Source organism: Lacerta agilis, chromosome 13, assembly GCF_009819535.1.
Source record: "Lacerta agilis isolate rLacAgi1 chromosome 13, rLacAgi1.pri, whole genome shotgun sequence".
NCBI lineage: Eukaryota > Metazoa > Chordata > Lepidosauria > Squamata > Lacertidae > Lacerta > Lacerta agilis.
In genome coordinates this window covers 15676520-15702696 of record NC_046324.1, presented here as the reverse complement: position 1 = coordinate 15702696, position 26177 = coordinate 15676520, and the positions used below count along the sequence as shown (strand labels likewise).

Below are 26177 nucleotides of genomic sequence, written 5' to 3'. Positions count from 1 at the left end.
TCACGCCTTATTACACCTGCGCCAATCCAGGGGGCAGAAGAGAGTTTATGGTGCTTAGAACTCTATGGTTGAGAGGAACGGGGTGTGTGGGAAAGGTAAGGGGCGCGGGGAGCGCATGCGCACGCCGCCGTCGGCCCACGTTCCTGATTGGTCCGCCCGGCTCCTCGCTCCCTCGCGCTATCTCGATCTTCCTCTCCGCCGCCGCCGGCCGCCGCAAGGGTCTGCTTCTAGAGAGGGTCAAGAGAGGGGGCGGGCCTTAACCCGGAAGTGGTGTCGCAGGGGGGGAGGGGGGAGGTGGTGAGGGAAAAAGAAGAGGACGAGGAGGGACCCGAGACGTGATGGCCGCCGCCGGCAGCTCCGTGTGAGAGCCACTCTTTCTCCCCGAAGTGGACCTGCCCGCCTCAGGGAAGCAGCTGCGGCCGAGCGGGAACGGGGCGACTCTCCATCCCTTGACTGACAGGCAGACACTCAGACTTCCAGCTGTTCCCCTCCGGGCCTCGGCCTCCTCCTGCCCTGCTCTGCTAGGCGTCCCTTCGAGGCCTCCGTCAGTGTAGGGGGAGCAGTTTGGAGGTCGCGAGCGTGTTGTTTGTGGCCTGGTTAGGTCTTCAGTGTGGAGAGGGAGGTGGAAGGGGGGGCGTCCTAGTGAGCTCAGGTGTTTGGTGAGGCTCTCATTTGAGGCTAGGGGGGAGAGGCTGAGGGGTCTGCAGGAAGCGGGGGGAGGTTTTCCCTTTTTGAGGTTGGGACAAGTGGGCTTCAGCCGATTAAGGGGCGAGGCTCCCTATGGGACTCTATAGAAGGGAAGGTTTTCAGAGTAGGGCTAGGTAGATACTGGGAAGAACTGGGAAGGTCTTTTTTATTTGGAGAGTTCGTGGTCTTCTGTTTGAAGGGGAATTGTGTTTTTTTTAAGGGGTGGGGAGGACCTGGTATTTTGGCTGAGCTCTGGGAGGGGCTTCTTCTACCCATTCAGTTCAGATAGATCTGTATAGCACAGGTTGGGAGAGCAAATCCTTGTGCGTTTTGGGCTCCTTCGGTGACAGGATTGTATTGGGGTCATGCAGGGTTTCCAAATCTGGGTTAGGTGACAGTTTTAATGTTGGGAGGTGAGGAGGGCCTAGTAGCGCATGAGGTGGAGGGTCTTACAGGGTGTAAAGATTGAACTTCAGCGGCTTCAGGTTGCTGGAAGAAAGAAGCACTTTGTGGGGGCTTGGATGGGAGGCAGTTTTCAAGGAGCTATAGAGAATGGTGTTGAATTTTGGGTGTCATCTTGGGTTTCCATGCAGGTAGTTGGCTTGTTGGGTGTGGAAGACTGGTAGTCTAGTAATTAGACTGGTAGTTAATGAAACGGGTTGCAATTAGCCTGTGTAGCTTGGGGTGAGACAGTTCATCCCATATCCGCTGAGAATTTCCCTCCATCTCTCCTTGGTGCGGTTCTCCATCAAGCGCCTCTGATGCCAGAACAAGGCCCCAGAATGAACGGTTTCTCTCTGGGCGAGCTATGTTGGCTCTTCTGCTGCCCACCTTGCCCCAGCCGCATAGCTGCCAAGCTGGCTTTTCTGCCCCCAGAGCCCACGTACACTGTGATGCAACCAGAACAGCAGGAAGGTGGGGCTGCTGCAGTGGGGACGCCGACAGGTAGCTGCAGCCTGCACTTGACTGAGCGGGCGGACTGGCAGTATTCCCAGAGAGAGCTGGATGCCGTGGAAGTCTTCTTTTCACGCACAGCCCGGGATAACCGGCTGGGATGCATGTTTGTACGCTGTGCTCCTTCTAGCCGGTATACGCTGCTGTTCTCCCATGGCAATGCTGTTGACCTGGGCCAGATGTGCAGCTTCTATATTGGTCTAGGCTCCCGCATCAACTGCAATGTTTTCTCCTATGATTACTCTGGTTATGGAGTGAGCACTGGTAAACCATCTGAAAAAAACCTTTATGCAGACATCGATGCAGCTTGGCAGGCCCTCAGAACAAGGTAAATGGCTGTTGGGTAAACATGCCCATGAAAATGGTGGAGGGTATTTCTAATTTCTTAGGGGCTGCTTGTTTGACATTATACTTTTCCCTTGTTGTGGAATCACTGTAAACTGGTCTCCTTTGATGCAGTAAGGTTGACCACTCCACCACTTTACATGACCTCAGAATCATACAAGCTCCTGACATTCAAGGGAGTTTATGTTCCTTGAACAGCAGCCCCCCATGCTGTTTAGCAAATCTCTCCTGAAACTGAGAGGGTGTTCAAAAGCAGCTTGTAGCATAGCTTTGCGAGCTACAGTTGCAGTGGTGGGGAATGCTGGGGGTCGTAATTGAACCTAAAGTATCGTTAGTTCCTAGATTTTGGAAGGTGGTGGTATTCTTGACTTGCTGCTCTGATCATGGAGCAAGAAATGCTCAATGTAAAAACATGGCGTTAAGAAATATAAGGAAAGCCCTGCTAGATTTAGACCCATCTAGTCCAGCACCTTGTCCTCATAGTGACCACCCAGATATGCATGGAAATCCCACAAGCAGGCCTGAAGTGTGAGATAGCCACTTGTGATTTCTGGCAACTGCTATTCAAACACATACTGCTTCCAACAGCGGAGATATAACATAGCTTGTATGTACTCATGACAGCTAAATTAAGGTTACCAGATTTTTTTCAATGAATCAGGGGATACTTTTCAACTATAGTTGATTTTGTATGGGGACTGATTTGTAAATCCGGGGACTGTCCCCGGGAAACAGGGACGTCTGGTAACCTTAAGCTAAATGGTACAAGAGAACAGTAATGGCTAATTATTATACATCATGGTTTCTTTGTATTCTTGGACAGTGCAACAGGGTGAAATATGACATTTTAGAATGCTAGTTAGCATTATCAAGGATTAAATGTACCAGTTGCATCATTGAATACTATGATGCAGCTTCAGCACTGAGGTGGGTATGGGAGTACCAGAGCTGGTGTGCTGCACTCTTCACAGTTCTTCATCTATTTAGTACGTGATGAACTTATACAAAGACCTTTCACCCACACAGTCTGTCTATTTTTAAAAGATCCAAAGTTCAGGTACATTTGATAACTACCTATAACAAGGAAGTTTCTATCAGTGTTTGTTTCTAGGGCTTTGTCTTTACTTTAGATTTAGTTCTTGGCAGGTAGTTGATGGTGTAGTTTTGAGTATTTGCTCCAATGAAGCCAAGACGGATCTTGCCCTCAATGCAACTTGTTTGATTTGGGGCAAATGCTGAGTAGATACTGTATAGCTTTGAGCTGAACTGTTGAAAGGCTGTGCTAGATTGGCTGCTGGCTAAGAAGACCAGTTACTTGGAGGTAGGAGTCAGAGGCAGTATGCTTCAGATTACCAGTTGCTGGAAAGTTCAGGAGTGGCAAGTGCTGTTGTGCTCAGGTCCTACTTGTGGACTTTCCATAGGCATCTGGTTGACCACTGTGAGAATATGATGCTGGAAAAGAAGGGCCACTAGCCTGATCAAATAGCCTTTTCTTTATAGTCTTATGTGTCTTACATGTTTCCTTGCAGTTTTTCAGTACAGTGGTACCTCTTGTTACGAACTTAATTCGTTCCGGAGGTCCATTCTTAACCTGAAAATGTTCTTAACTAGAGGTGTGCTTTCGCTAATGGGGCCTCTTGCTGCCGCTGCGCTGCCGGCACACGATTTCCGTTCTCATCCTGGGGCAAAGTACTCAACTCAAGGTAACTCTTCCAGGTTAGCAGAGTGTGTAACCTGAAGTGTTTGTAACCTGAGGCGTTTGTAATTCGAGGTACCACGGTATACAGACTTTTCACTAGCAAATGGAAACCAGTTTAATGCCTTGTAATTTTGTTGAAAAAAGTGAAAAAGTTCTTTACTTTGCTTTGTTTACTGTCCCAAGCATTTAAATCAGGTGGGGGAACCTGTTGCACTCCAGATGTTGTTGGTCTCCAGCTTGCACCATCCTCAGCCAGCATGGCCAATGGCCAATGATGATGGGAGTTGTAAGCTCAAAACATCTGAAAGGCCAAAAGTTACCCATCTCTGATTTAAACTCAATTAAACTGGGAGGCTCTTGAACCCATTATTGCATGTGGAAACCCAGGTTGTATAAATTACTAAAAGTGTTCTTCTTCCCCATTCCTCCCTCCAAACAAACATACTTATCCTGATGAGACAACTGTGACCTTTCAGCTCAGAATGATTTATTTTCACCTTTATTGGCTTGAGATTTGACTAGTGGGAGAGGTTGTATAAACTTGTTCAGAATGTGGCGACTCGCTTCCCAACTAAGGTGAACAACTGCTTGCCTTATACCTGTTTTTAGGGTCTGTAATAACTTTTGCAGTCTTCAAATACAAGTCATTTTGTCTTTAGCTTTCTTTAGGATTGACAACAAACTTATCTAACCCAGGAAGATGAACAGAATAATCAGTTATGTAATTAACACAGGTTATGCATGTGTTTGATGTACCGTAATAAGAAACACTGATAATCCATTCAGTTTGAGAAGAGACTAACTAAGCTAAGGAGGCTCTGTGTCTTAATTGAAAATTAATGTTCAAGGAGTAGCCAGGGAGGGATGGAATTTGAACAGTATTAGAGGGCAGAAAGGAGCCAATAGGGGATTTGGGATTGGATTCATGAGGAAGGACATTTGGCCACTGAAACATCTCAAATCTGTGCAGTCTTGTCTTGAGTATGTGGCGGTGGGGTGTATTAAAACAATTGTGTATCACATTTTTCCTATGAATGGCACGCAAGCTGACTACTCTAGCTAATGACAGAGGCTGCATTCACATTTTTAAAGGAGGCTAACTTGCTAATATGGCCTTTTTGTTTTTATATGATTCTTTGGCATCTGATGAATGTACTGTTAGAAGCCCGTTTCTGAGATCAGGTAAATTTGTTTTCTGTAAAGTTCTATGCCTAATTTCCTCTAGTCATTCTTGGTACTTTATTTTAAGATTCCTGAGTGGGTTTTATGGACCCGTGTACTGTTCATTGGCATCAAATCTTGATCTGGTGGTTTAAAGTGGCCACACACCTTTCTGGCTTAAGCTGTTTAAAGGGCCACCCTTGATACTAGCCTGCCTGTGCTTTGAGATGGGCCTTGGGGCTCTACTGGTCTGCCAGCTGGTGAGTTCTCATTTGGGTAGATGGGCATGAGAGAGATGTTATTATCAGCAGTAGCCCTACAGTTACGGAATATATAAGGCACCTTATATGCAAGCCTTCAGGCAGCCACTAAGTTATTTCAGGTTGCATTTTCTAAGTAAGTGGTGTGATCCTATTGATTTTTAGTGATGTTTAAATGGTCATTAAAAGAAATGGTGTGTGACTGGTTTTATGATTTAGCTGAGGTTTTTTATGTTGTATATTTTTGTGATTTGTAATTTTATTTAGTCTTGTAGAAGCCAATTTCTGAGGACATTTATTCTAAAAAGCAGATTATAAATGTTGTAAATGCATAAATAGAATATAAATGCTTTCCCACTGAAAGTTCCTTGTCTAGCAACCTTCACTTGTGTGGCATTAAAGGCTTAATTTAATTTAGGTCGCGCTGCCTCGATTTGTTTCGAAGAATGGAATACTTGGATATATGAGTTTAAATAGTATGTTTTGATTGTGTGGGGAGGTTCTTGATAAGTAATCTCATAACAAAATTGCCTGCTGTAATAAATTTTTGTTAGTAGGCTTATGGCGTGTTTCAATAATACCTCTTAATGACATTATGTGAACAAGGGAAGAGTATTTCAGCCTGACTTGGAGAAAATTAAATTCGGCTTTCAGCCAAGGTGTACAGTTAACTACAATCTACTTAGGATTTTTTACATTGCATTCTTGAATGCATTTGAATTCTTTGGGACTTTAACAATTGCCTCTTTCTTTCTACTGCAAACAATATAAAATGGCATCATATTCATTATTTGAGATTGTGATCTTTAACGTCTTCACTAAACTCCGCATCTGCTTTTCAGTGAGTGGAAAATAATTTTGATAGAAATATAAAAGTACCTTAGGCTAGCTGTGTGTTATTGTGCATAAATGATGGCTAAATAGGTGCCTATTGCCTATTCTTTATCTCCGCCCACCCCTCATACCAGAACAACAGCTTGCAGTTAATTTTCTTCCATACTTAGCATTTATATATAACACAGATTATGCATTTCATTGCTCAACTAAATTTCCAGAAATTCATTATGCGTGTAATCATTCCACTGAGATCTCCCAAGTTGAATAGTAATAAATAGAAGAGTGATAACCCCTTAAGGCAGATGGCCTATATTTTTGTTACAGTTAAAGCTGCAGTCCTATACACAATTACCTGGCAGTAAGTCCCATTGAACTCAGTGGCACTTAGCTTCTGTGAATACATCTATAAGATTACACTGAAAGACACTGAATATGTGGGTTTTAAAAAATTTAATGCATGAACTTACTTGGAGCTGTACCTAGTTCCCTATGACTAGTAACAATCTTTTGCAAGCAACCAAACGGGGAAACTTTTGCAAATCAGAGAACTGGTTCTTTCCCCGCTTTGTGGCATCTGTCTGTCATAAATTACTAGTATAGGTGCAGGTGGGCTAGTAAACCTTTGTGGAATCTTTCAAGGCTGCTTGATATAAGTGCTAACAAAACTTATTATAAAGTTAAAAGTAAACCACCAGGCATTCACATTCTCAAGGCATTAGAACAGGTGTGGGGGACCCTTCTAGAAGGTGATTGTTGGACTGACGCTCCCATCATTTCAGATCATTGTTGAGGCTGCCTAGGGCTGATGAGCGCTGGAATCCAATAACATCTGGAATGCCACAGGTTTCCAATTCCTGCATTAGAGGAAGGGAAAGCCTTAACTCTTCTTTTTAATGAACTGAGAAAGGACTTTAAAAACAAACTCAAAATTTCCTAAATAAGCATGATACCAACTGGTTGCTTAAACAGCATATTAAAGGTAAAGGTAAAGGAACCCCTGACCATTAGGTCCAGTCACAGATGACTCTGGGGTTGCGGCACTCATCTTGCTTTATTGGCTGAGGGAGCCGGTGTACAGCTTCCAGGTAATGTGGCCAGCATGACTAAGCCACTTCTGACGAACCAGAGCAGTACACGGAAACAACATTCACCTTCCCATCGGAGTGGTACCTATTTATCTACTTGCACTTTGACGTGCTTTCGAACTGCTAGGTGGGCAGGAGCAGGGACCGAGCAACAGCGGCTCACCCCGTCGTGGGGATTTGAACCGCGGACCGTCTGATCGGCAAGCCCTGGACTATTTAGGGCCATAAATAAGTCCTTTGGTCATGAAACTTAAAAATATTCTTTAGTGCAAGGGGAATGATAGCAAGGCTACTAAGGAAGACAATTTGCTTAGAGTACAGTTTTAAATTCATTTATTTAGAAATGTCTCATTTCAGAATTTCTGCCAAGTAAACTTTCATAGAATTCTATTGTAGGTATTCAGAACTTTTCAGTAGCAAAGTCTGGTGGTTAATGGACAGATCAGTGTTTTCCTATGAGATGGAAAGAAAATGATCACCATGTTATCTGGTGAAGAATATTTATGATTCTGCTTCTATGAAAATGGAGTATAATATAGAGCTCAGGTAGTTCAAAGTATAAAATAAATGGAACCAGGACTCTTTGCAAGTCCTGACTAGTGGTTACACATGGTTGGGGTCAGTGTAGCTCTAACACTGCACCATGGTTAACTGTAAGGGAGGAGCCTGCAACATGTTCCCCATTTCCTAACCATGGTTAAATGATAATAGAATTGTTGGAAGGGACCCTGAGGGTCATCTAGTCCAACCCTCTGCAATGCAGGGATCTTAACATGCGGTTCCCTGTTCAAATTGAAACCATACCAGACCCTGCTTAGCTTTCCAAATGTGCTAGCAGTTTTATTGCTGCTCCATAGCCTGTTCTCACATCCACACCAGACCTAAAAAGAAACACAGTAGGGAAGCTCTTAAGTCTTGTTACAGCAAAAACTTGTTTGCGTGCTAAATTAGTAGAAAGGCTAGTCCCTGTGGCTTTTTAATAACAGGTTTGTGCCATAGCATGTTAACCTGCCACATGCCAAGAGGGCACAAAGCAGTTTTCAGAAGCACTTGAAGTTGTAGCATGGGGAAAAACAGACTGTGCCAGCTTCATAATATCCCTTCCAAATGATACTGAAGGAGGTTACGGCCCTTAAGTGTGTGGAAACAAAAGCTAGGCTTTAGTCATTTCTGCTGGTCTTACTTTTGAAGTACCAAGAGGTTGTTAGAAACCAACATAGAAACAAATACAGCTTGCAATATATGAGTGTTGTAGTGTTTTTTCAGATCTAAGGATTTGGGTTCAGATGCTGCCACTAAGGCAACTCAGCCAAGTGTTCTTCCACAAGCGCAGTATGGCTGTCAAAATACAATCCTGTAGTGGGGAAGGAGAGACACCATGTAGCTGCTGAAGCTCTTTTGCCATGGTCCCATCCATACTACTGTGTGTCCAAGTGTTGCAAGCTGAATCAGACATTGCCAAGTAGGGTGGGCTGTGCATGTTGGCATAGCCATGTTCATTTTAATAATAAGTGCTTCATGTGCCCCTGTACCCCTGAAGCGCAGCACAGACAGGAATGCAACCACGTTGGCACCATGCCATCCTGCCTAAAGCTATACTAGTGGCCAGAATTGTGGAATCGTTTTGGAGAAAGTGTATTTCCAAAGTTTGATGGCTCATAACACCAATTTCTTTTGGAGTCATACCATAAAATTATATATCAATGGAAAGATAATTTAATGAAGAATATAATGCAACAAAGTTTGTTCAGTTATCTGTATTCTATCAAAACCAGATGACACCTGATTGACTCTCTAAACACTCCTGTTTCTGGTTATTTGGCAATATCTTTTGAAATAATACAGGTAATTGAACAAACGTTGTAGCATTACATTCTTCATTAAATTATCTTTCCATTGATATATATGGTATTACTTTTATGGTATTACTCCAGAAGAAAGTGGTGCTATGAGCCACCAAACCTCAGAAATACACTTTTTCCAAAAGGTTTCCACAATTTTGGCCACTAGTGTAGTTCTTCTCTTGTGGGTGCCTTACTGAAGAGAACTTACCGGTAATGATCTCATGCAACTGTTTTATAGATGGCTTTAAAAAAAGGTGTTGTTTGTTCACTTCTAGGAATTAAGTACTTATTTTCTTCCAGACTAGTCTTGTAGCCTTTTTATTCATCATGGAATAAATTGATTGTGTTGCATACACAATATCTGACCATTAAATGTACATCAGGAAATAGCTAAGATGGCTGGTTTTAGGCCTCAAAGAGATGGGTCCTATAGAGTGAACTTTTGCCCCTCCAGATGGTAGATCTCATCAGCTGAGTTGTAATTGTTTATAGCTGAATTTTGTTTCTGTTTTTTGTCTAGAGTCCTGGATTGGGGCTCATCTTGTTTCTGCTCTGCAGACTGGGCATTGTCTAGAAATCTCTCAGCTGCACCTTGCATACAGTAACTCACTAGAAATCTGCAGCTGTAGTACAACAGTCTGCAAGCTGTAGGAGAGCCACATGCTTTTGACCAGCTTGATTCCTCAAGCATTCAAGTTGCCTAGATACAAGCTTCTGAAAGTTGCTGGATTGGATATCTTGGCAAGGTCTGCATTCGGTTTCAAATGCCTAAATACTCTAGGACCGTAACTTCAGATTGCAGCCAGGCTGACTTGATAGCACCAGGGAGGTTTTGTTTTAGGGCAGCTTGACAGGAACTTTGTGTAACTGAATACACTTCCTACCTGTAAATACCATTGCTTGTCACAGGCTGCTGTGAGCCACATAAGGAAGGTAGGGGAACTTCAGAGATTGCTATGTGAGTGCAGTTTATGACTGTAAAACAACACTACTCTGCAGGTGGCAGAGGAATGTAGGAACTGCCTTTAGCTGGTAGGCTACATTTGGCTTGTGGGCAACAGGTTGGGCAGACCTTTTGCAGCATACAGTGGAATCTCGGGTTACAGATGCTTCAGGTTACAGACTTAGCTAACCCAGAAATAGTACCTCGGGTTAAGAACTTTGCTTCAGGATGAGAACAGAAATCATGCGGCGGCGCGGCAGCAATGGAAGGCCCCCCTAGGAAAACATGGGCTCCAATTTTGAATAGCAAAGTGGGGTGGATTAGCACTTTCTGATTAACTGGTAGGGTTTACCAGAAATATATTATACAGTGATACCTTGGTTCTCAAATGGCTTGGTTCCCGAACAAACCAGCTTCTGAACGGCACAAACCCAGAAGTAAGTGTTCCGGTTTGTGAATGTTTTTTGGAAGCCAAACGTCCAACACGGCTTATGCTTGATTGCAGGAAGTTCCTGCAGCAAATTGGAAGCCATGCCTTGGTTTTCAAACTGTTTCGGGAGTCGAATGTACTTGCGGAACAGATTAAGTTCGAGAACCAAAGTACCACTGTACAAGTAATCAAGCTTTACAATAAAGTTAATCACATATTGGTGATAACTAATGTCAGAAATGTTAATATCAACAAAAAGCATGGCAAGGGTTGGTAACTATTGTTATGGATGGGGGTGAGGTGGGAAAAGGCTTGCATGTTGCCAGAGAAGGGGACTAGCACACTAGTCAAAATATACTATAGTGAGGGTGAAATACTACCAGCAGTACTAAAGGAAATTTGTCCCCAGCTACTTGCATATGATTATCAGCAGTGGTAGATTAACCATAATTGTTCTGCAGTGCTTGTGTTGGTCAGCTAACATTAAAATTCCTGGAAGTATACTGCATGACCAGTGAAGCAAAGTCATTTAAGCAAGTATATTGAATGTTATAATTCCAAATCAGTTCTTTAAGTGTCATTGCTTTAGTAGTTAAAACAGCAAGAGCCCCCATATGAGGAGGTATCAGTATCATTTATTGTCAGTTAACTCTTATTTTGCTTTGTATACCTAAACCTAGATTGTGGATTTTTCTTCTTGTAGTATTGAATTTATTCTGCGTTTGTTGAATTGTTGGGTTTTTGTTTTTTTCATTTTTAAAAGTACAGTATAACCTAGGTTTACAAACTTAATCCATTCCGGAAGTCCATTCTTAAACCAAAACAGTTCCTAAACTGAGGCGCGCTTTCCCTAATGAGGCCTCCTACCACTGGTGCCCTTCCACCATTCGGCTTCTGTTTTTAGACCGAGGTAAAGTTTGCGAACCGGAACACTACTTCCGGTTTTGCGGAGTTCTTAAACCGAATAGTTCGTAAACAGGGCTGTTCTTAAACCGATGTACCACTGTATTTTGATGTTATGAATGTTTGCTGTAAGCCGCTTTGGGCACAGCTCATTGTTGAAAAGCAGCATATAAGTAAGCTTAATCAGTTTGCAACAGTATAAAAATAACTTCCGGGGTGGGGGTGGGGGCGAACCCTGCTTAATCAGAACTGAACAGGTTGGCTGACTGTTGCATGGATAAAAACTGGATATATAATTTCGTGGTTCACACGGAGAGAAGCTATTTTTAAATGTCCTAGGGATAGAAGTGGAAATTACCCATAGAAATCAATTGAGAAATACAAGATTTTAATTAACTGGGATTGGGCACTTCAGGACAGAAGACTATCTCTTCCTGGTTTTAGTCTGTTAAGCACCACATTTAGTGGTGGTGTTCAAAGAATAAAATATCTACAAAAGTTGCTAGTTCATTAAAAATAATAATCTGCCCACTTATACAGTCTTAAATTGCTGTCACAATGCCATCTATCTGAAAGGAGAAAAGGCAGTAAAACTGAAAAGTTGCTACATTTTTTGTTTCAGGCAAATGATCTGGTTACAGAGACTAAGACTGCTACGCGTAGGCAGGTTACTAAAGAGAGCCAGTGTGGTGTAGTGGTTAAGAGTGGTAGACTTGTAATCTGGGGAACCGGGTTTGTGTCTCCACTCCTCCACATGCAGCTGCTGGGTGACCTTGGGCTAATCACACTTCTCTGTAGTCTCTCAGCCCCACTCACCTCACAGAGTGTTTGTTGTGGGGGAGGAAGGGAAAGGAGAATGTTAGCCGCTTTGAGACTCCTTCGGGTAGTGAAAAGCGGGATATCAAATCCAAACTCTTCTTCTTCTTCTGCATGTACATGTGCTCAAAAAAACCATTCTGATTTCCTGGAGACCCTTGATTTACTTCTACAATTCTTTTTATACTTCTAAATCAAGGGGGAAATATATTCTCAGAACACTATTTACCATAGGTGAGTGGCTATTTAAAAGCCAGAGAAAGTGTGTTTTTATAAGGAATCCAAATAGCAAGACTATTTAGAGACACATGTTTCCTATTTCAGAAAACATCATGAATTCTGTACTTTCCTAAAGATCAGGGAAGATAACTTTGTCCGGGGGTATCTGTTGCAGAAAAATCCCCCAGAGAGTAGCTCCGTATAGAACTCATACACCAATCCAGTTAAAAGTATATAATGGAATGTAGCTGAGCTCTTCTGAATTATTGATACTTCGGTCAGTGAAGGGATTCCTTAGCGACCAGCAAATCCTTGCAGCCTGTGATAAGTAAGCTTTTCTGTTGCTAACATTCCTTTGCTACAGGGCATGTTTAATTAAATGCAACTAACTCAGTTAAAGTGACTTTAGTGCTCTGTGTGTGGTTTTCTAAATAAATCTGTGTACATTGATACGATATTAGACGATGTTTATCTTCTCGCTGTTCCTTGGGAAATGATGCCATAATGTTAGGGAAGTTGTGTAGTAAAAGTTAATTCATAAGACATGCACAATCTCTCTTCTCTTTGCATTTAATTTCCCTCTGACCTTCCCACCATGTGAATAAATGCCTGCTAATTTTGGAATACACTTCATTTATCTGAATTGGACTGTGATCCTTGCAAGTTTACGCCATACTAAATTGGTTAGATTTTAGGGCAGGGGTGGGAAGACATTTTCACCCCAGGGTTGCATTTCCTTTCGGGCAGTCTTCCAGGGGCCACATACCTGTGGTGGGGAGGGTCAGAGGCAGAACAACAAATGTGAATGTTATCTTTGTACAGTGCATTAATTTCCGCATATGTTCCCATACCTCTGCCCTCCATCCAGACAAGCAAGAGGCATGATCAGAGTTCAAGAATGCATTTACAGTCAGGCAAAAACATTAATGGAGGGGGGAAAGCAGGACCTGTGAAAGGCATGACAGTTCCCTTCTATCTTGCTTATTCCACTGTTTCCTCTCTGCTTTACTGTACAACATCTCAGCTACTTGTCTAGACTTAAAGGATTAAATCTCCAGGTGTACATTTCACACATAAGACAGGAGTCAAATGAAAAGAAAGTAAAATGAGGGACTCAACCATTGCATCCTTATTTGTCTGACTTGGAACTTTAAGGAAGAAAATCCTTTGACAGTCTTTCCACCGGAGTCTCCTTCGTAGCAGAATAGACAGTCTTCTGGTGCCTCTGTTGCCTCCTCACAGCAGGGTTACCTTGTAGCACCAGCAAGGATATTTTTCTTTGAAGCACGCAAGTATATTTTGTAGCAAACCAAACTAACTCTTCCATTCATTCGTATCATTAAGAAAAAAACACCCAAGTACCGCAGTCATAGTCGTAAAGCCATTAAGCTCTGCATTTACTTCCTAAATAAGCAGCTAGTGTAAATGTGTGTGTTATGCTAACTGCCATAGAGCAAATACACAGGAATTAAGCGCAGTACGCCAAGTTCCATTTTAATATACTAGTGCAGAAAGAACAGCTGTTTTCCATACTTTCTGGTTCTCCCCTGGTTTTGCCATGTGAACTCTGCAGATCTGTGCTGTGCATTCAACACAAGAGAAGCTGCTTGCACGGTCATGGGTTTTGGGGGGTGGGGTGGGGAGGGAATTCACTTTCCCCTGATTATTTATAGCAAGATGCATTCCATGTTTTTGTTCCAAGTCAGTTTGTGGTTTCCTTCTGTTTCTAGCCAGTTCCAGACTTCTGCTTTCTGTCATACAGGTGTATGGTTTCTACCATGGTGTCATTGTGCATCCCCCCTACTCTTGCATTGGTAGGTGTGATAAGTGCTATGCATGGTGCTTGTGGTGCTTGCACTGCCACTGGACTCTCTCTTAGTGGTGGCAGTGGTGGTTTGGACATCATGGTAAAAGTAGGAATTTTCAGGCCTAAGTGGGAGCTGTGTATCCTCTCTTTTCCTCCCTCTGCACTATGGACCAAAACTGGTTCTGGGCTGCAGCTTTCAATATTAGCAGAACTTAAGCTGCTTAAACATTCTGACCCCTGTGCTTGAGTAGGGCCAGCTGAGGTGGGCTCTCTTAAGATAATTATTGTTAATGTTTGCATTTTTCCGTTTGCAAATCAAATGAATTCATTCAATCTAGCTCTCTGAAAACCTTTGGGGTGCTGGTTAGTTTTGTTGTACAGATACAGTTGAAAATTGCTGTAGACTTTTGCAAGATTGGCTTACTTTTCAAGAAAGAGCCTAACTTAGTGTACAGATTTGACTGGTTATTTCCTGATTATACATTTTCATTCCCATTCCAAGGATTCACATTGTGATATTACCTTAAAAACCTGTGGAGGGTGTGGGGCAAAAGACACTTGCCTGTAGCCAGCTTTGTATGTCATCAGTAACTAAGTCAAAACAGCTGGGCTTTTTTTATACAAAGAAAATGTTGTGGCAACAGAGATGGCATAGACATTTGAATGTGGACATTGTGTTTATGCTGTCTCAAGGACGAGGATGGTTGAGCAAGACAACCTAGTAATCTTTATGTTTAAATGCTGTTTCCATTAGCCCACGTGTCACAAATGCTTTTAAAACATACAGTAGGCACCAACAACTAGCAGACCCGGGGCTAAATCTGACCCACCTAAGAAGTGCTGTCCAGTTCCCTTAGTCTAGTGCTGGGAAACCTGTGGCCCTCCAGATGTTTTGGATTAATTCAACAAAACCTGGAGGGCCATGGGCTCCTCATACCTGCCTTAGCCAATCCAGAAGCATGTGTTTATGTGTAGTGGGGAGGGATCTTTTAAATATATGTATATAATATTGATTTATCATTTAGCATATCTACAAGCACAAAACCGTACAAACAATAACAGGACTGTACACAGAGCATAATCAGTATTACAATTGTTTTTTTACAAAGATGCAATTCCATATAGCTATGATTTTAAGATGAGTCTATATAGCCCAACCACGATGAAGAGTGAATCATGGGAGGAGGAGTAATGTGATTCTCCCTTATATAACTCAAAACTGGAAACCAGACCATGTCAAACTGTCTTGATTTAGTTTTGCCGCAAACTATGCATTAACATCTGTTCAGATAAAGCAATGTTCCATATACAGGTATATTTTGGATCTTGAACGACTTGTGAGTTGAATGTTTTGGGTCCTGAATGCCACAAACCCGGAAGTGATTGTTCCGGTTTGCAAACGTTCTTTGGAACCCGAATGTCGGTTGTGACGTCCGCGGGTTCCAATTGGCTCCAGGAGCTTCCTGCAGCCAATCGGAAGCTGTGCCTTGGTTTCCATACTGTTATAGAAGTTGAACGGACTTCCGGAACGGATTCTGTTCGACTTCCAAGGTACGACTGTATTAGTAAAGCATGCTTCAGGCATAGGAACTTTAGATGTTTTCCAATCTGGCTGCTGATAGTAACATAAGTACTAGACTTTTATAAGTTATGCGAGGATTAGCATAATTTGATAAAGAAAGAAGGGATCTGGAGGCAAATGTTGTTGAGTAATAGTCACTATTATTGAGAAAACCCAGGTCCAGAATTATTGACTCTCCTCACATTCCCACCGCAAATGAACGAATGAACCCCTTTCTAGTGCCATCACACAATGACCTTAAGAATGGCCAAAGTGGACTTAATAGGGGGGCTTCACCCATAATCAATCCCATTGTGCCTGATTGTATGGGTTCTGTGGCCATGAGACTGACTATAGCAGTCTCTCTTGCAGACATGGCTCTCCCCCTGCTGTGACTTCAGTAAAGCTAGTTTCTGACTCAGAGTAAATAGAACAGAAACACTGTTTTTCAAGAGGAGGATATGACTTAAAGGGTCTGCTTCTCTGAAATAAGCTGTTGATAATTCGTTAGTCTAACCAATATTGGCTAGCAACGAATCTTCAGATTCGCCACTTAATCTCCATCAGAGCAAAGTGCATTGGGACATGGCTGGAGGCTTCAAGCTGAATTGGATTGAACCATTTCAAGTGCACCAGAGAATCACAGCAGTCTCTAAACTGAAGAGTGCTTCCGATATTTCTGAGGTTACGGTTCTCAAGACCTATAACTTAAAACGTGGGTCATTATCATTTAGGACTGAAAGAGTAAACATTATTCCTTCAAGTGCATCCCATTGAACTTGCTGAGTTTTAATTACACCTGGGGCTAGGCTATGTGATGGTTATATGTAGATTTGTGGGGTGGTTTACACATGCTTGTACACTGCTTGGATGATTTCTCTGCAGCTGATGATAGGCAGCTGAATGTGTGAACCGTCACTCCATTGAAAAGCATTGCATTTGAGAAGATGTGCCAGTTCTGCTGAGGGTTGTTAGCTATGTGACAGCTCCCTCAAACATGCAACTTATCGCTTGATATGACAAACACTCAGTTTGTGCACCAGACCAATGTTTCTGCAGAATTGTGCCAGCTGACCAGTTCCCTGCTTTTTGGAATACAAATATGTGTTCAAATGCTGAAAAGAATTATGGCAATAGCCTTATTAGAGGAAGCAATAAAGTACATTGGAGCAATGAACCTTTTGGACCTTTTCCTTCACCCCTTCTACTCTCTGGCTGAACTATGTATAAATAATACCTTGTTCATAACTGCAGCCAGCCTTTCTCAACACACTGTTTAGGATGTAAAGCTAAAGAGTAAACTGTAGTATCTTTCCACTGTGCTTCCCCCCCCCTTCCATATTTTTTTAATGTGCTCTCCATCTGTTGTTTTTGGGACTGTTCTGAGGAGATGATCTTTACAGGAGCAACTCAGTTGCATACCCATAAATTTCAACCTGGACATTCCATTTGGTTTTCTGTTTTGCTCAGAGACAACAACCCTGTTGATTCAAGGAAGGTATTTTTAGTAGCTACTCTGTAAGTCTCCTTGAAAATGCACTGGGCACTCTCTCTAAGATAGACCACCAAAGAGCTGACTAGGACAGTCTGCTTCAAGCTATACTGCGGGTCAAATGTTTTTGTACAGGAGCAGTGCTCTAAAACTTCCTTGTTGAATATTCAGTACTATCTAGGAAGCTGTCTTGTATAACCCCCCCCCCCAAAAAAAAATTCCTATACTGTATTATTGATTATATAAGATATATTTGCTACAATTTTGTCCTGCTTATGGCTATTTACACTTTATGTAGAATTTATGTATTTCTTACTTCACAATGTATCTTCACAACAGCCTTATTAAATGGATAGTAGCTTCCAAACTGAACAAGGAACAGTTATTTGTTCAAGGTCACTTACTGCATTAGTAAAGAATTCTGAGTGTTGCTTCATGGTCATAAGTATTGAGAATGGAAGTCTATGTTTTTTAATGCACTTGCTTCCTGGAACTTTTTCTTATTGTTGCACTAAGTCAGTTCACTGTCAAGATCTCCTTTGCTTTCTTGCTTTCCTTTCTTTGCTCGGCTCTCTTTGTTTTTCCACCTACATGTGGGGCTTGGAAGCTCCAACAGCTGTGGGGGTTGACCATGCAAATCTTTTCCACTTGGCTGAAACTAAACATCTTTGAGCAGCAGCAGTGCAGTTATTGTCCCTGACCTCAAATGCATTTCTAGTAATGTGGCTATATATTAAATGTGTTTATGCAGCAAAGCAGCTCCTTTTCATGGTCCAAGTCAAAATGGCAGGTCGTGTCCAACTGCAGGCTTGATAGTCTCCCACTGCATTTGCCTTCCCCATCTGCATTCCTGTTTTTGTATCCCAAGTGGGCAAGTAGGTATTTTACATATGAGCTCATGCAGAACTGAAGGCAAGAGTATTGAACACTTAGAATATATATCCAGACAGGTATTCCATACAAGACAGGAGTAACCAACATGGTATCCTCCAGATGTTGTGGACTACAAATCCCATAAGTCCCAGCTAGCAACATCTGGAGGGCATCATGTTGGCTGCAAGGACCTTCAAAATCCCATAAATTGACAGCTTAAATAAATAAATATGAAGTTTACATCTAGAGAATAAAAACACCAGTTCACCCCTCCTGGAATACCCTTAAAAAAACAACCCAAAAAACAAAGACAAAATACACTTCTGTTTTCCTCTCTTCTGTTTTTACAGGTATGGGGTCAGTCCTGAGAACATCATTCTGTATGGACAGAGTATTGGAACCGTTCCCACTGTGGACCTGGCATCTCGGTATGAGTGTGCCGCTGTTATCCTTCACTCGCCCTTGATGTCTGGGTTGCGGGTAGCATTCCCGGACACCAGGAAAACATACTGCTTTGATGCTTTCCCAAGGTATGTGCAGAACTTGCTCCCAGGGAGCCATTGTTCATTTATAATACTTAAATTGGGCATGTACCTTTAAAAATGACAAAAACTAAGCAAAAGTCATGGATACATTACTTAACCAAGAGTAGATGTGGTGGCCTCAGGAATACCAGCATATTAGAGGGTAAAAAGCCCCCTGCTCTGTGATGCTTTGATGGTTCTTTCTGCTAGATTTATCCTCCATTTAATGTTTATCGTGAAGTATGATGGTGAAGATTTAATGAGGGTGGCCTCTTTGGGAAACAGCACCTGCAAAGCATGCCAGGAGGGTTCCATTTTCACTGCTTGGCACCTTCACGTTATTTATTAAATTTATATTCCACCCTTCCTCCCTGAAGGGTGCCCAGGGTCGCAAGTAGCATAAAATCTGTTGAAACCATATCCAGCATACTATAATGAAAATAACCTATAAAAATCACAGTGCCTAGGTGTAACTATTCCCTTCAAAAAGCCTGGGAAAATAAAAGTGTCTTAAAAATCTGCCTGAAAGTAGTCGGGTGAAGGGGACTGCCAGATTTTCCCTGGGAAGGGAGTTCCAGAGGCGGTGAAGAGCAGAAAGTGACCTCTGAGACTGTGGGAAGCCTCTGGCAGCCACAGTTGATCATGCTTGGCAAGATGGGCAAGCATTATGGGTCAACAGAAATATATTCAAATGTTCACATATTGCTATATACTTCTTAACTTGAACTGGCATCTTGAGTGTGGATCGACTGCTGACCTTTGCAAACCAAAGGTATTCTGTGTTTCTCCTGTAAATGCTTTTTGCATGTTCTTTAAAAATATTGTTGGGTGTGCCTTTGTTCCACATTGGAGGGAGTGGGGACTGGACTGGACTAGACTGGACTGGAGAATTGTGAAGGGGATATGTAGTTCAACTTGTATTGACCTTGAAGGTTAGAATGATGGGTGTAATTGCATACAACTTGTAGCGGTGGTTGCGTATTAGTCAATGACTGGTTACAAAAACCATTTCTACCTCCATAGTAGGCACCCACTTCAATATTGATGTTCTATTTCCACCCCCACCTTCAGAATATGAAAAGTCACTTAGCTGAACTGGTTTCATTTGTCTTGTTCTGAGAGAATGCATAGCACTTAATAGACTCTGCAGTTAGCAACTTTGAAAATGGTCCAGAACGCAAGCATTTTGATAGTACAAGATCCACTGAAATGAATGGGCCATGCTTTGAGAACCAGAGCTGAACTGGAGCAGTTCATCCATTCTTGGAGGGAAGTTTCTGGTGGGGTGCGCTGGAATTATGTGCTTTTGCTATCGTGTCTTGGTATAATTCCTCTGCCCTCCTGCCTTTCTAACAGTTACAAATATTTACTATATGACAAATTCTTCCTCTGAACATTCAGGCTTTAAAAAATTATTCACAAGGTTTGGAACAGAGCTTGGATGAAATAGGCCAAGTCAAATAGGAGGTGAAAAACATCGGGGCAGAGACAGCGGAGGTATTATATCATTCACTTTCTCTTTTTGCTTTCTCAAGAGCTGTTTCTTACCAATTTAACTTGATCTGTTAAATGCTTTGGTACTTGAACGAATTCCCCCCTCCCTGCCCTTGTAAGAGAGAGAAAATTGTTAATTGCAGTTTACACAGAAATCTTTTGTGTTTGCTGATGTCCGATAGTCTCTGTAGATTTCTCTAGCTGCAGAACGGTGTGGTTAGGAATACCAAGTGAGGCTAATGTGCTTTCTGAATGCTGCGTTCCCAAGCAGCTGAGCTGGCAGTGGGATGCCTTCCAGTGGTTTTGCAAGCTGTAAATACTGTTTTGCTGAAATGCCTGATTAGGGATGAATGACACTAATTATGTGAGCACCACAATGGAGAGACTTCCCCCCTCGAGTTTCCTAAAAGTGAGGACTGACAATCTTGCTGTGATGTCTGTGCATACATGATTTCATTAAGTGTTACTATACATGTATGGGAGAATCCCATTTGTGGCGGTGTCAAGGATTCCAAAATTTAAGTCAGCAAGGTGCATTTGCCTAGTGCTGGCCTTTTGTCTTGTGTTTTAAAAGTAGGTAAGATACATTTTAAAGGAAATGTATATTTGTGGAATGGTGGTTGGCAGACCTCCAGAGGGCTGTGGGGTTATCCCAAGGGGTCAGCAGCAGTGGCACAGGACAGTGAGTCCCTTGGGTGACAGGGTGGAGGCTACAGCCAGGACAGGAGGGCAAGTGCTGAGGGCTGGGATTCCAGCAAGGCAGAGGGACGGTGGCGGCTAACTTTGCCCTTCATCGGAGGTGTGTGAGGCACTTGAGTGGCAGGCTTTTTGGTGCAGGGCGTGTCCAGTGCTGCCATCCATTGGAGGCTCCTTGGTCTCCCTCCCTCGCCCAGGTTCTGCTCTGCCAGCAAAATGACCATCCATCCAAGATGAGAGCAACCCCCATTCCTCATTCCCTTTGGCTTTCCCTGGCTGCTTCCATGTCGCTTCTCTTTAGCACTGGTGCCTCCAACAGAATGATGCATAGTGAAACCTGCTGGCGGGAAAAGCGAAAGGGAGCTGCATGCTGTGGTACAGCAGGGGTAGCCAGCTGGCAACTTGGGAACAGCACCAGCCTGGAGAAGGGTCATGGCTCGGTGGTAGAGAACATCAGAAGAGCCTGGCTGCTGGGTCAGGTCAATGGCCAATCTAGTCCAGTGCCCTATGGGAAGCCTGAAAGCAAAGAGCATGTGCTTTGCTTGCAGAGGGTCCCAGGTTCAATCCCTGGTATATCCAGGGAAGGTGGATAAATCCTGTCTGAAACCATAGAGAGCCACAACCAGTCAGTGTCGACCATACAGAGCAAAATGGGCAGTGGTCCAGCATGGTATATATAAGGCAGTTTTCTATGCACACTCTCCCCAGCACAGCTCCGATCAAATTCCAGTGTGCCTCAACTGTTCACTCCAACGTACAGGCAAATATCCTGCTAACCCCCTCCTCCCCGGTGGGAACAGCATCTAAGTTTTGGCAGAATGCTTGTCTCGTTTCTTCTCTTCTTCCCATTTGCTTCTGGCATGGACATCAGCTTCTGTGTTGCACAAAGAGAGACTTCAGACAGAGACTTTGATGTTGTGCACACTGGGATGGAGAGGGTTAAATGGCCCCTTCTCTGTTCCCCATTTCCTGTGGGAGTCAGGATGGACAGCCATTTCTGCCAGCACCCTTTGCTCAATTCAGAATACGGTCACCCTTTAATAAAAGCAATAGCTGTGAGGTGACATCCAGCCCTCTATGCTGTACTCCCAGGGAGAGCTGAACATAACATTTTGCTTTCTTCCTCTTTAAAGATTCACAAGAGGTTCTTGCATCTCCTGCAACAACTGCCCATTGTTGCCTCAGAGAGGCCTGCCTCAAAATCTGAGAACTGTGAGCCTCCGATGACCTCCTTGTATTTATTTTATTTATTTACGTTGTGAATTTCCAAAATCCACTGCGGATCTCCAAGTGGCTTCTTAGAAAGAGCAGCTGTAGCCTTCCTGCCAGGCACAGTTGGACAGCGTTGGCAGAAAAGAATGAACAAATGGCACTTTCTTTTTAGGGACATATTGATGGAAAGACGCAGAGCGTAAAGCTCTGAACATGAGAGTAGTCTAATTTAACAACAACAGCATGAATGCTCATCCGGGCTTCAGAAGTGGCCAGGCTGAATTAGCCATTTCTCCTTCTGGAATGCTGGAAACAGATGACAATAATTGTGACTTGTGTATCCCTGTGCTTTTCAGTTACCTGCCAGGAACCCTTTTCACAAGAATAGTAGATAAGACCAGTGGTTGAATTAGACCACCGCCCTGCTTCCTTATAATGGTCCACAATATGCCTCCAGAAAGCAGGGAATGAAGACTTTTGCCCTCTCCTGCTCTCTCTTCCTCCCTCCAGTTGGTTTTTAGAGGTCGTCTACCTCTAAAATATTGAGTTTATATATAAGGGCCATAGAACATAACCAGTGCTCTCCTGTAGCTGTTTGTTGCTAAGGAGCAGGTTCAATGGGAGACGGAGTTCTCTTTCAGGTGCTGCTGCTGAAGGACCAGATGTGCAGCCTGGGAGTCATTTTGGACTCACAGCTGCACATGGAGGTGCAGGTCAATTCTGTGTCCAGGGCAGCTGTCTACCAGCTCCATCTGGTATGCAGGCTGAGACCCTACCTGCCCATGGACTGTATCACCAGAGTGGTGCATGCTCTGGTTATCTCCCACTTGGACTACTGCAATGTGCTCTACCTGGGGCTACCTTTGAAGGTGACCCAGAAACTGCAACTAATCCAGAATGCGGCAGCTAGACTGGGAGTGGCCACTGAGACCATATAACCCTGGTCCTGAAAGACCTAAATTGGCTCCTAGTACGTTTCTGAGCACAATCCAAAGTGTTGGTGCTGACCTTTAAAGCCCTAAATGGCCTCGGCCCAGTCTACCTGAAGGAGCGTCTCCACCCCCATCGTTCTGCCTAGACACTGAGGTCCAGCTCCGAGGGCCTTCTGGTGGTTCCCTCACTGCGAGAAGTGAGGTTACAGGGAACCAGGCAGAGGGCCTTCTCGGTAGTGGCGCCCACCCTGTGAAACACCCTCCCATCAGATGTCAAGGAAATAGATAACTATCTGACTTTTAGAAGACATCTGAAGGCAGCCCAGTTTAGGGAGGTTTTTAATGTTTGATGCTTTATTGTTTTTAATTCTGTTGGGAGCTGCCCAGAGTAGCTGGGGAAACCCAGCCAGATGGGCTGCATATAAATAAAAGTATTATTATTATTATTTATTAATCTTTCCCAGAGTTTTCCAAAACAACTATGACAACCTTGGTTTTCTCTGGTTAATGAACTTAACCAGTAATGCTCTCTTGGTTTTTGTCTTTTACATCCTCAGCATTGACAAGATCTCTAAAGTAACCTCTCCCGTCCTGGTGATTCACGGTACCGAAGATGAAGTAATAGATTTCTCACATGGTTTGGCGATGTACGAGCGATGTCCCCGGGCGGTGGAGCCCCTCTGGGTGGAGGGGGCTGGCCACAACGACATAGAGCTTTATGCACAGTACCTAGAACGACTAAAACAGTTCATATCTCACGAACTCCCTAATTCCTGAAGAAACCTACTTGATCTCTTTTCCTTTTCCTTTTCTTCTTCTTTTTTTTTTACCTCAGTTAACTGTGAATGGAAGAATTTACCTGTTTTTGCACATGCATTAACTGGCTTAGCTGTAATAGCTTTATACTATGAAGAAATGCCCCCTCATTAGGGTTTATCCAATCAGCTCTCGACTGTCTTTTTATATCAGGAAACTGTTCTAACAGTCACTACAGTAATCCCAATTGTTTTTACCTTCAATACACTAGAAAAGCTGGGAGTTTTAGAAGGGGTGCTAGCTAAACTTGAGGGATACTACTTAATCTAGCAGTTATAATACTTCCAGCCTTTTCCCTACCCAACCCTTCAAGTTGCTTGTCCTATAATGTTTTCTTTCTCTTTGAGAAAAAAATCTTCCCACAATCTGGAATGCAAGAAATCTGGATGATAGCTTCCTACTGATTTATGGAACCAGTCTAAGAGCATTCTCCATGTAAAATTTCTAGCTGTGCTATTGTAACTGGAAAGTTTTTTTGTGGTGATTTCTCATTGTGTTTTTTTGTTTGTTTTTTGCCAACCTTACCTTCCTAAGTAAATTAATTAATTAATGAAAATTTCCCAGGGTCACTGATTTCTAAATGGGGCTAATTCTGAAATGACCTTTCACCGGTTTTCTGCATATTTACAAAATATTCCTAAAGGAATAATAACTGACCGGCTAAACCCTTTCTTTAATTCTTTTTACTTTTTAAGAAATGTGTAAATTTACTAAACCCAGTTATTCAGATGATGTTTACACTCTGAATAAAAGCCAACTTTGGCATTTCCTTGTGTAAAGCATTCCTTATAGAGGTTTTTAAAGTATTGTACATAAGTGTATTTACATTTATGCATAACTCCTGATTGGTAGTTTAAAATTTAAGTCTAGTTAACAAATTCTGGTTTGTATATGAATACATTTTGTTAAAGTTTTTATCCCTGCATTATTTTGCTATTAAAAGTTTTATAAGATTTCCAGGACAACTAAAAATATTTACACATTTGTTTTTGACAAATTTATGTAAGAAACTTTCATTGAAACTGATCCTTTTTGTTTAGGGGAAATTTTTCATTCTCTGACACTGGAATCGCACAGAATATGCAAGACAATTAAATCATTACACTAAGAGGCCTGAGGTTTTTTTCCCAAGTTGTACGGCCTTAAATGTACTGTAAGCCTCTGATTGTTGTAAAAAATGGATTGCGATGGATTATGGTTTGTGTTCTTGTTGCCAGAATGCAACAACAGTGATTGTAATGGAATAAAGGATGCATGGAATAGAGAATATTGGACTTTGCTTCACTTTGTCCCATGGTCAAATTGCACCAAAGGTCATATGTGAGTCTTTTATTACTGACACCAAAGCATGAGGACTTGAAGAGGTACAGACAGTATTGTGCTGCAGTGTAGACTGGAGACTGTTACCGTAGTGTAATGACTATGGTGTTGGGCTTGAGTCCAGTGGGTCCTGCATTCAAATCTTGACTCTCCGTTAGCCACCAGTAGCCTGCATGCTTTTCATGTTGAAAACCATCTCTGGCTTTTTCCCTGCTACCGATAGGCTATTCTGGCCTAAAATGATGGGCCAGTGATGCAGGCCCTCCCAGTGTCCCTTATTTTCTAGGGACAGTTCCAGATTTACAGAAGTCGTCCCAGAATGTCCCGTTTTTCCATGGGCATCCCTATTTTCATGAGAGGAATTTTGGGAAGGGAGCCAAGGAGATAACTATACAACCTTGAAGGCAGCCCTGTTTAGGGAAGTTTTTTAATGTCAGCTAGGCGGGGTATAAATAATAAAATTATTGTTGTTGTTATTATTACTACCACTATAGAATAGGACACCTATTTTCATTGGAGAAATGTTGGAGGGCATGGTGATGTCACTCAGCCTAAGGCATCTTCATCTTCAACGTTGAACTAGGCAGGCATTCTATCCCAGTCCAGGGGCATTCAGACTTTTTGCCTTCATGGACCCCTTCCACATCACCAGAACAGATTGGCCCTTTCCAGCACATTGCAGTCTGCTGCATGTTTTAGGGGCAGTGGCACTTACTTCCACAATTGCTGTAGGAGATCAGCAGTGGGCTTGCAAGCTGTCTTTCATAGATCCTTAGCCTGCTGTTATGAACTTCCTTGCCGATTGAGCCCCACCATTCCTTGGGACACAGGATGCAGGCTGCTGTTGGCCTAATCTACCCTGAAGGGCTATTTATGATACACCATCCTCATGTTAAGGAATGTGACCCATTACAGAACATTACACTAAAACGGAAGCCTTCCTTTTGACTTGTGTAATGCAACTGCTTATGAGTGACACTTGATCAGCTCAGAGGGAACTATTCACTCATTGGAAATCACAGCTTGGTACTTGTGTTTCAGTTTGGCCGTCGTGGCCTTGCTTTGACAGGAATGCAATTAACTCATGTCAGTACTGCAAGTGTGTACGGATTTGATTTCATGAAACCGCAGGGGCAGAGTAATTAACATGAGAGTGGAGCTTCCTTTCAGTACCCGGAACACACGAGAAGAAAACATCTTCCTGTTAATCCACAGCATCTAGGGAGCAAGTCAATCTCTGAAATAGCCAGCCTAGCTCTAAACTTAT

At 42.8% G+C, this 26177-nt stretch overlaps 1 protein-coding gene across 2 annotated transcripts; it reads left to right on the top strand.

Moving 5' to 3' along the window:
* The first annotated feature begins 758 nt into the window (after window positions 1–758).
* Window positions 759–24857, top strand: ABHD17C (abhydrolase domain containing 17C, depalmitoylase). 2 transcript variants are annotated; one of them, XM_033167965.1, is made up of 3 exons: window positions 760–1969; window positions 18267–18446; window positions 23332–24857. In XM_033167965.1, the coding sequence occupies exons 1-3, from the start codon at window positions 1449–1451 to the stop codon at window positions 23549–23551; spliced, it is 921 nt and encodes a 306-aa protein (XP_033023856.1). In that variant the 5' UTR covers window positions 760–1448; the 3' UTR covers window positions 23552–24857. The 2 variants fall into 2 exon arrangements, with proteins under 2 accessions (XP_033023857.1, XP_033023856.1); XM_033167966.1 differs by lacking the exon at window positions 18267–18446 and having other exon boundaries at window positions 759–1969.
* Window positions 24858–26177: the final 1320 nt, after the last annotated feature.

Excerpts from the sequence above, each read along its gene's own strand:
- ABHD17C (XM_033167965.1), top strand. The coding sequence starts at position 1,449 with ATGCCAGAACAAGGCCCCAGAATGAACGGTTTCTCTCTGGGCGAGCTA. Across the intron at positions 1,970-18,266 it reads TGGCAGGCCCTCAGAACAAG|GTATGGGGTCAGTCCTGAGA; the intron begins GTAAATGGCTGT and ends CTGTTTTTACAG. Across the intron at positions 18,447-23,331 it reads TGCTTTGATGCTTTCCCAAG|CATTGACAAGATCTCTAAAG; the intron begins GTATGTGCAGAA and ends TTACATCCTCAG.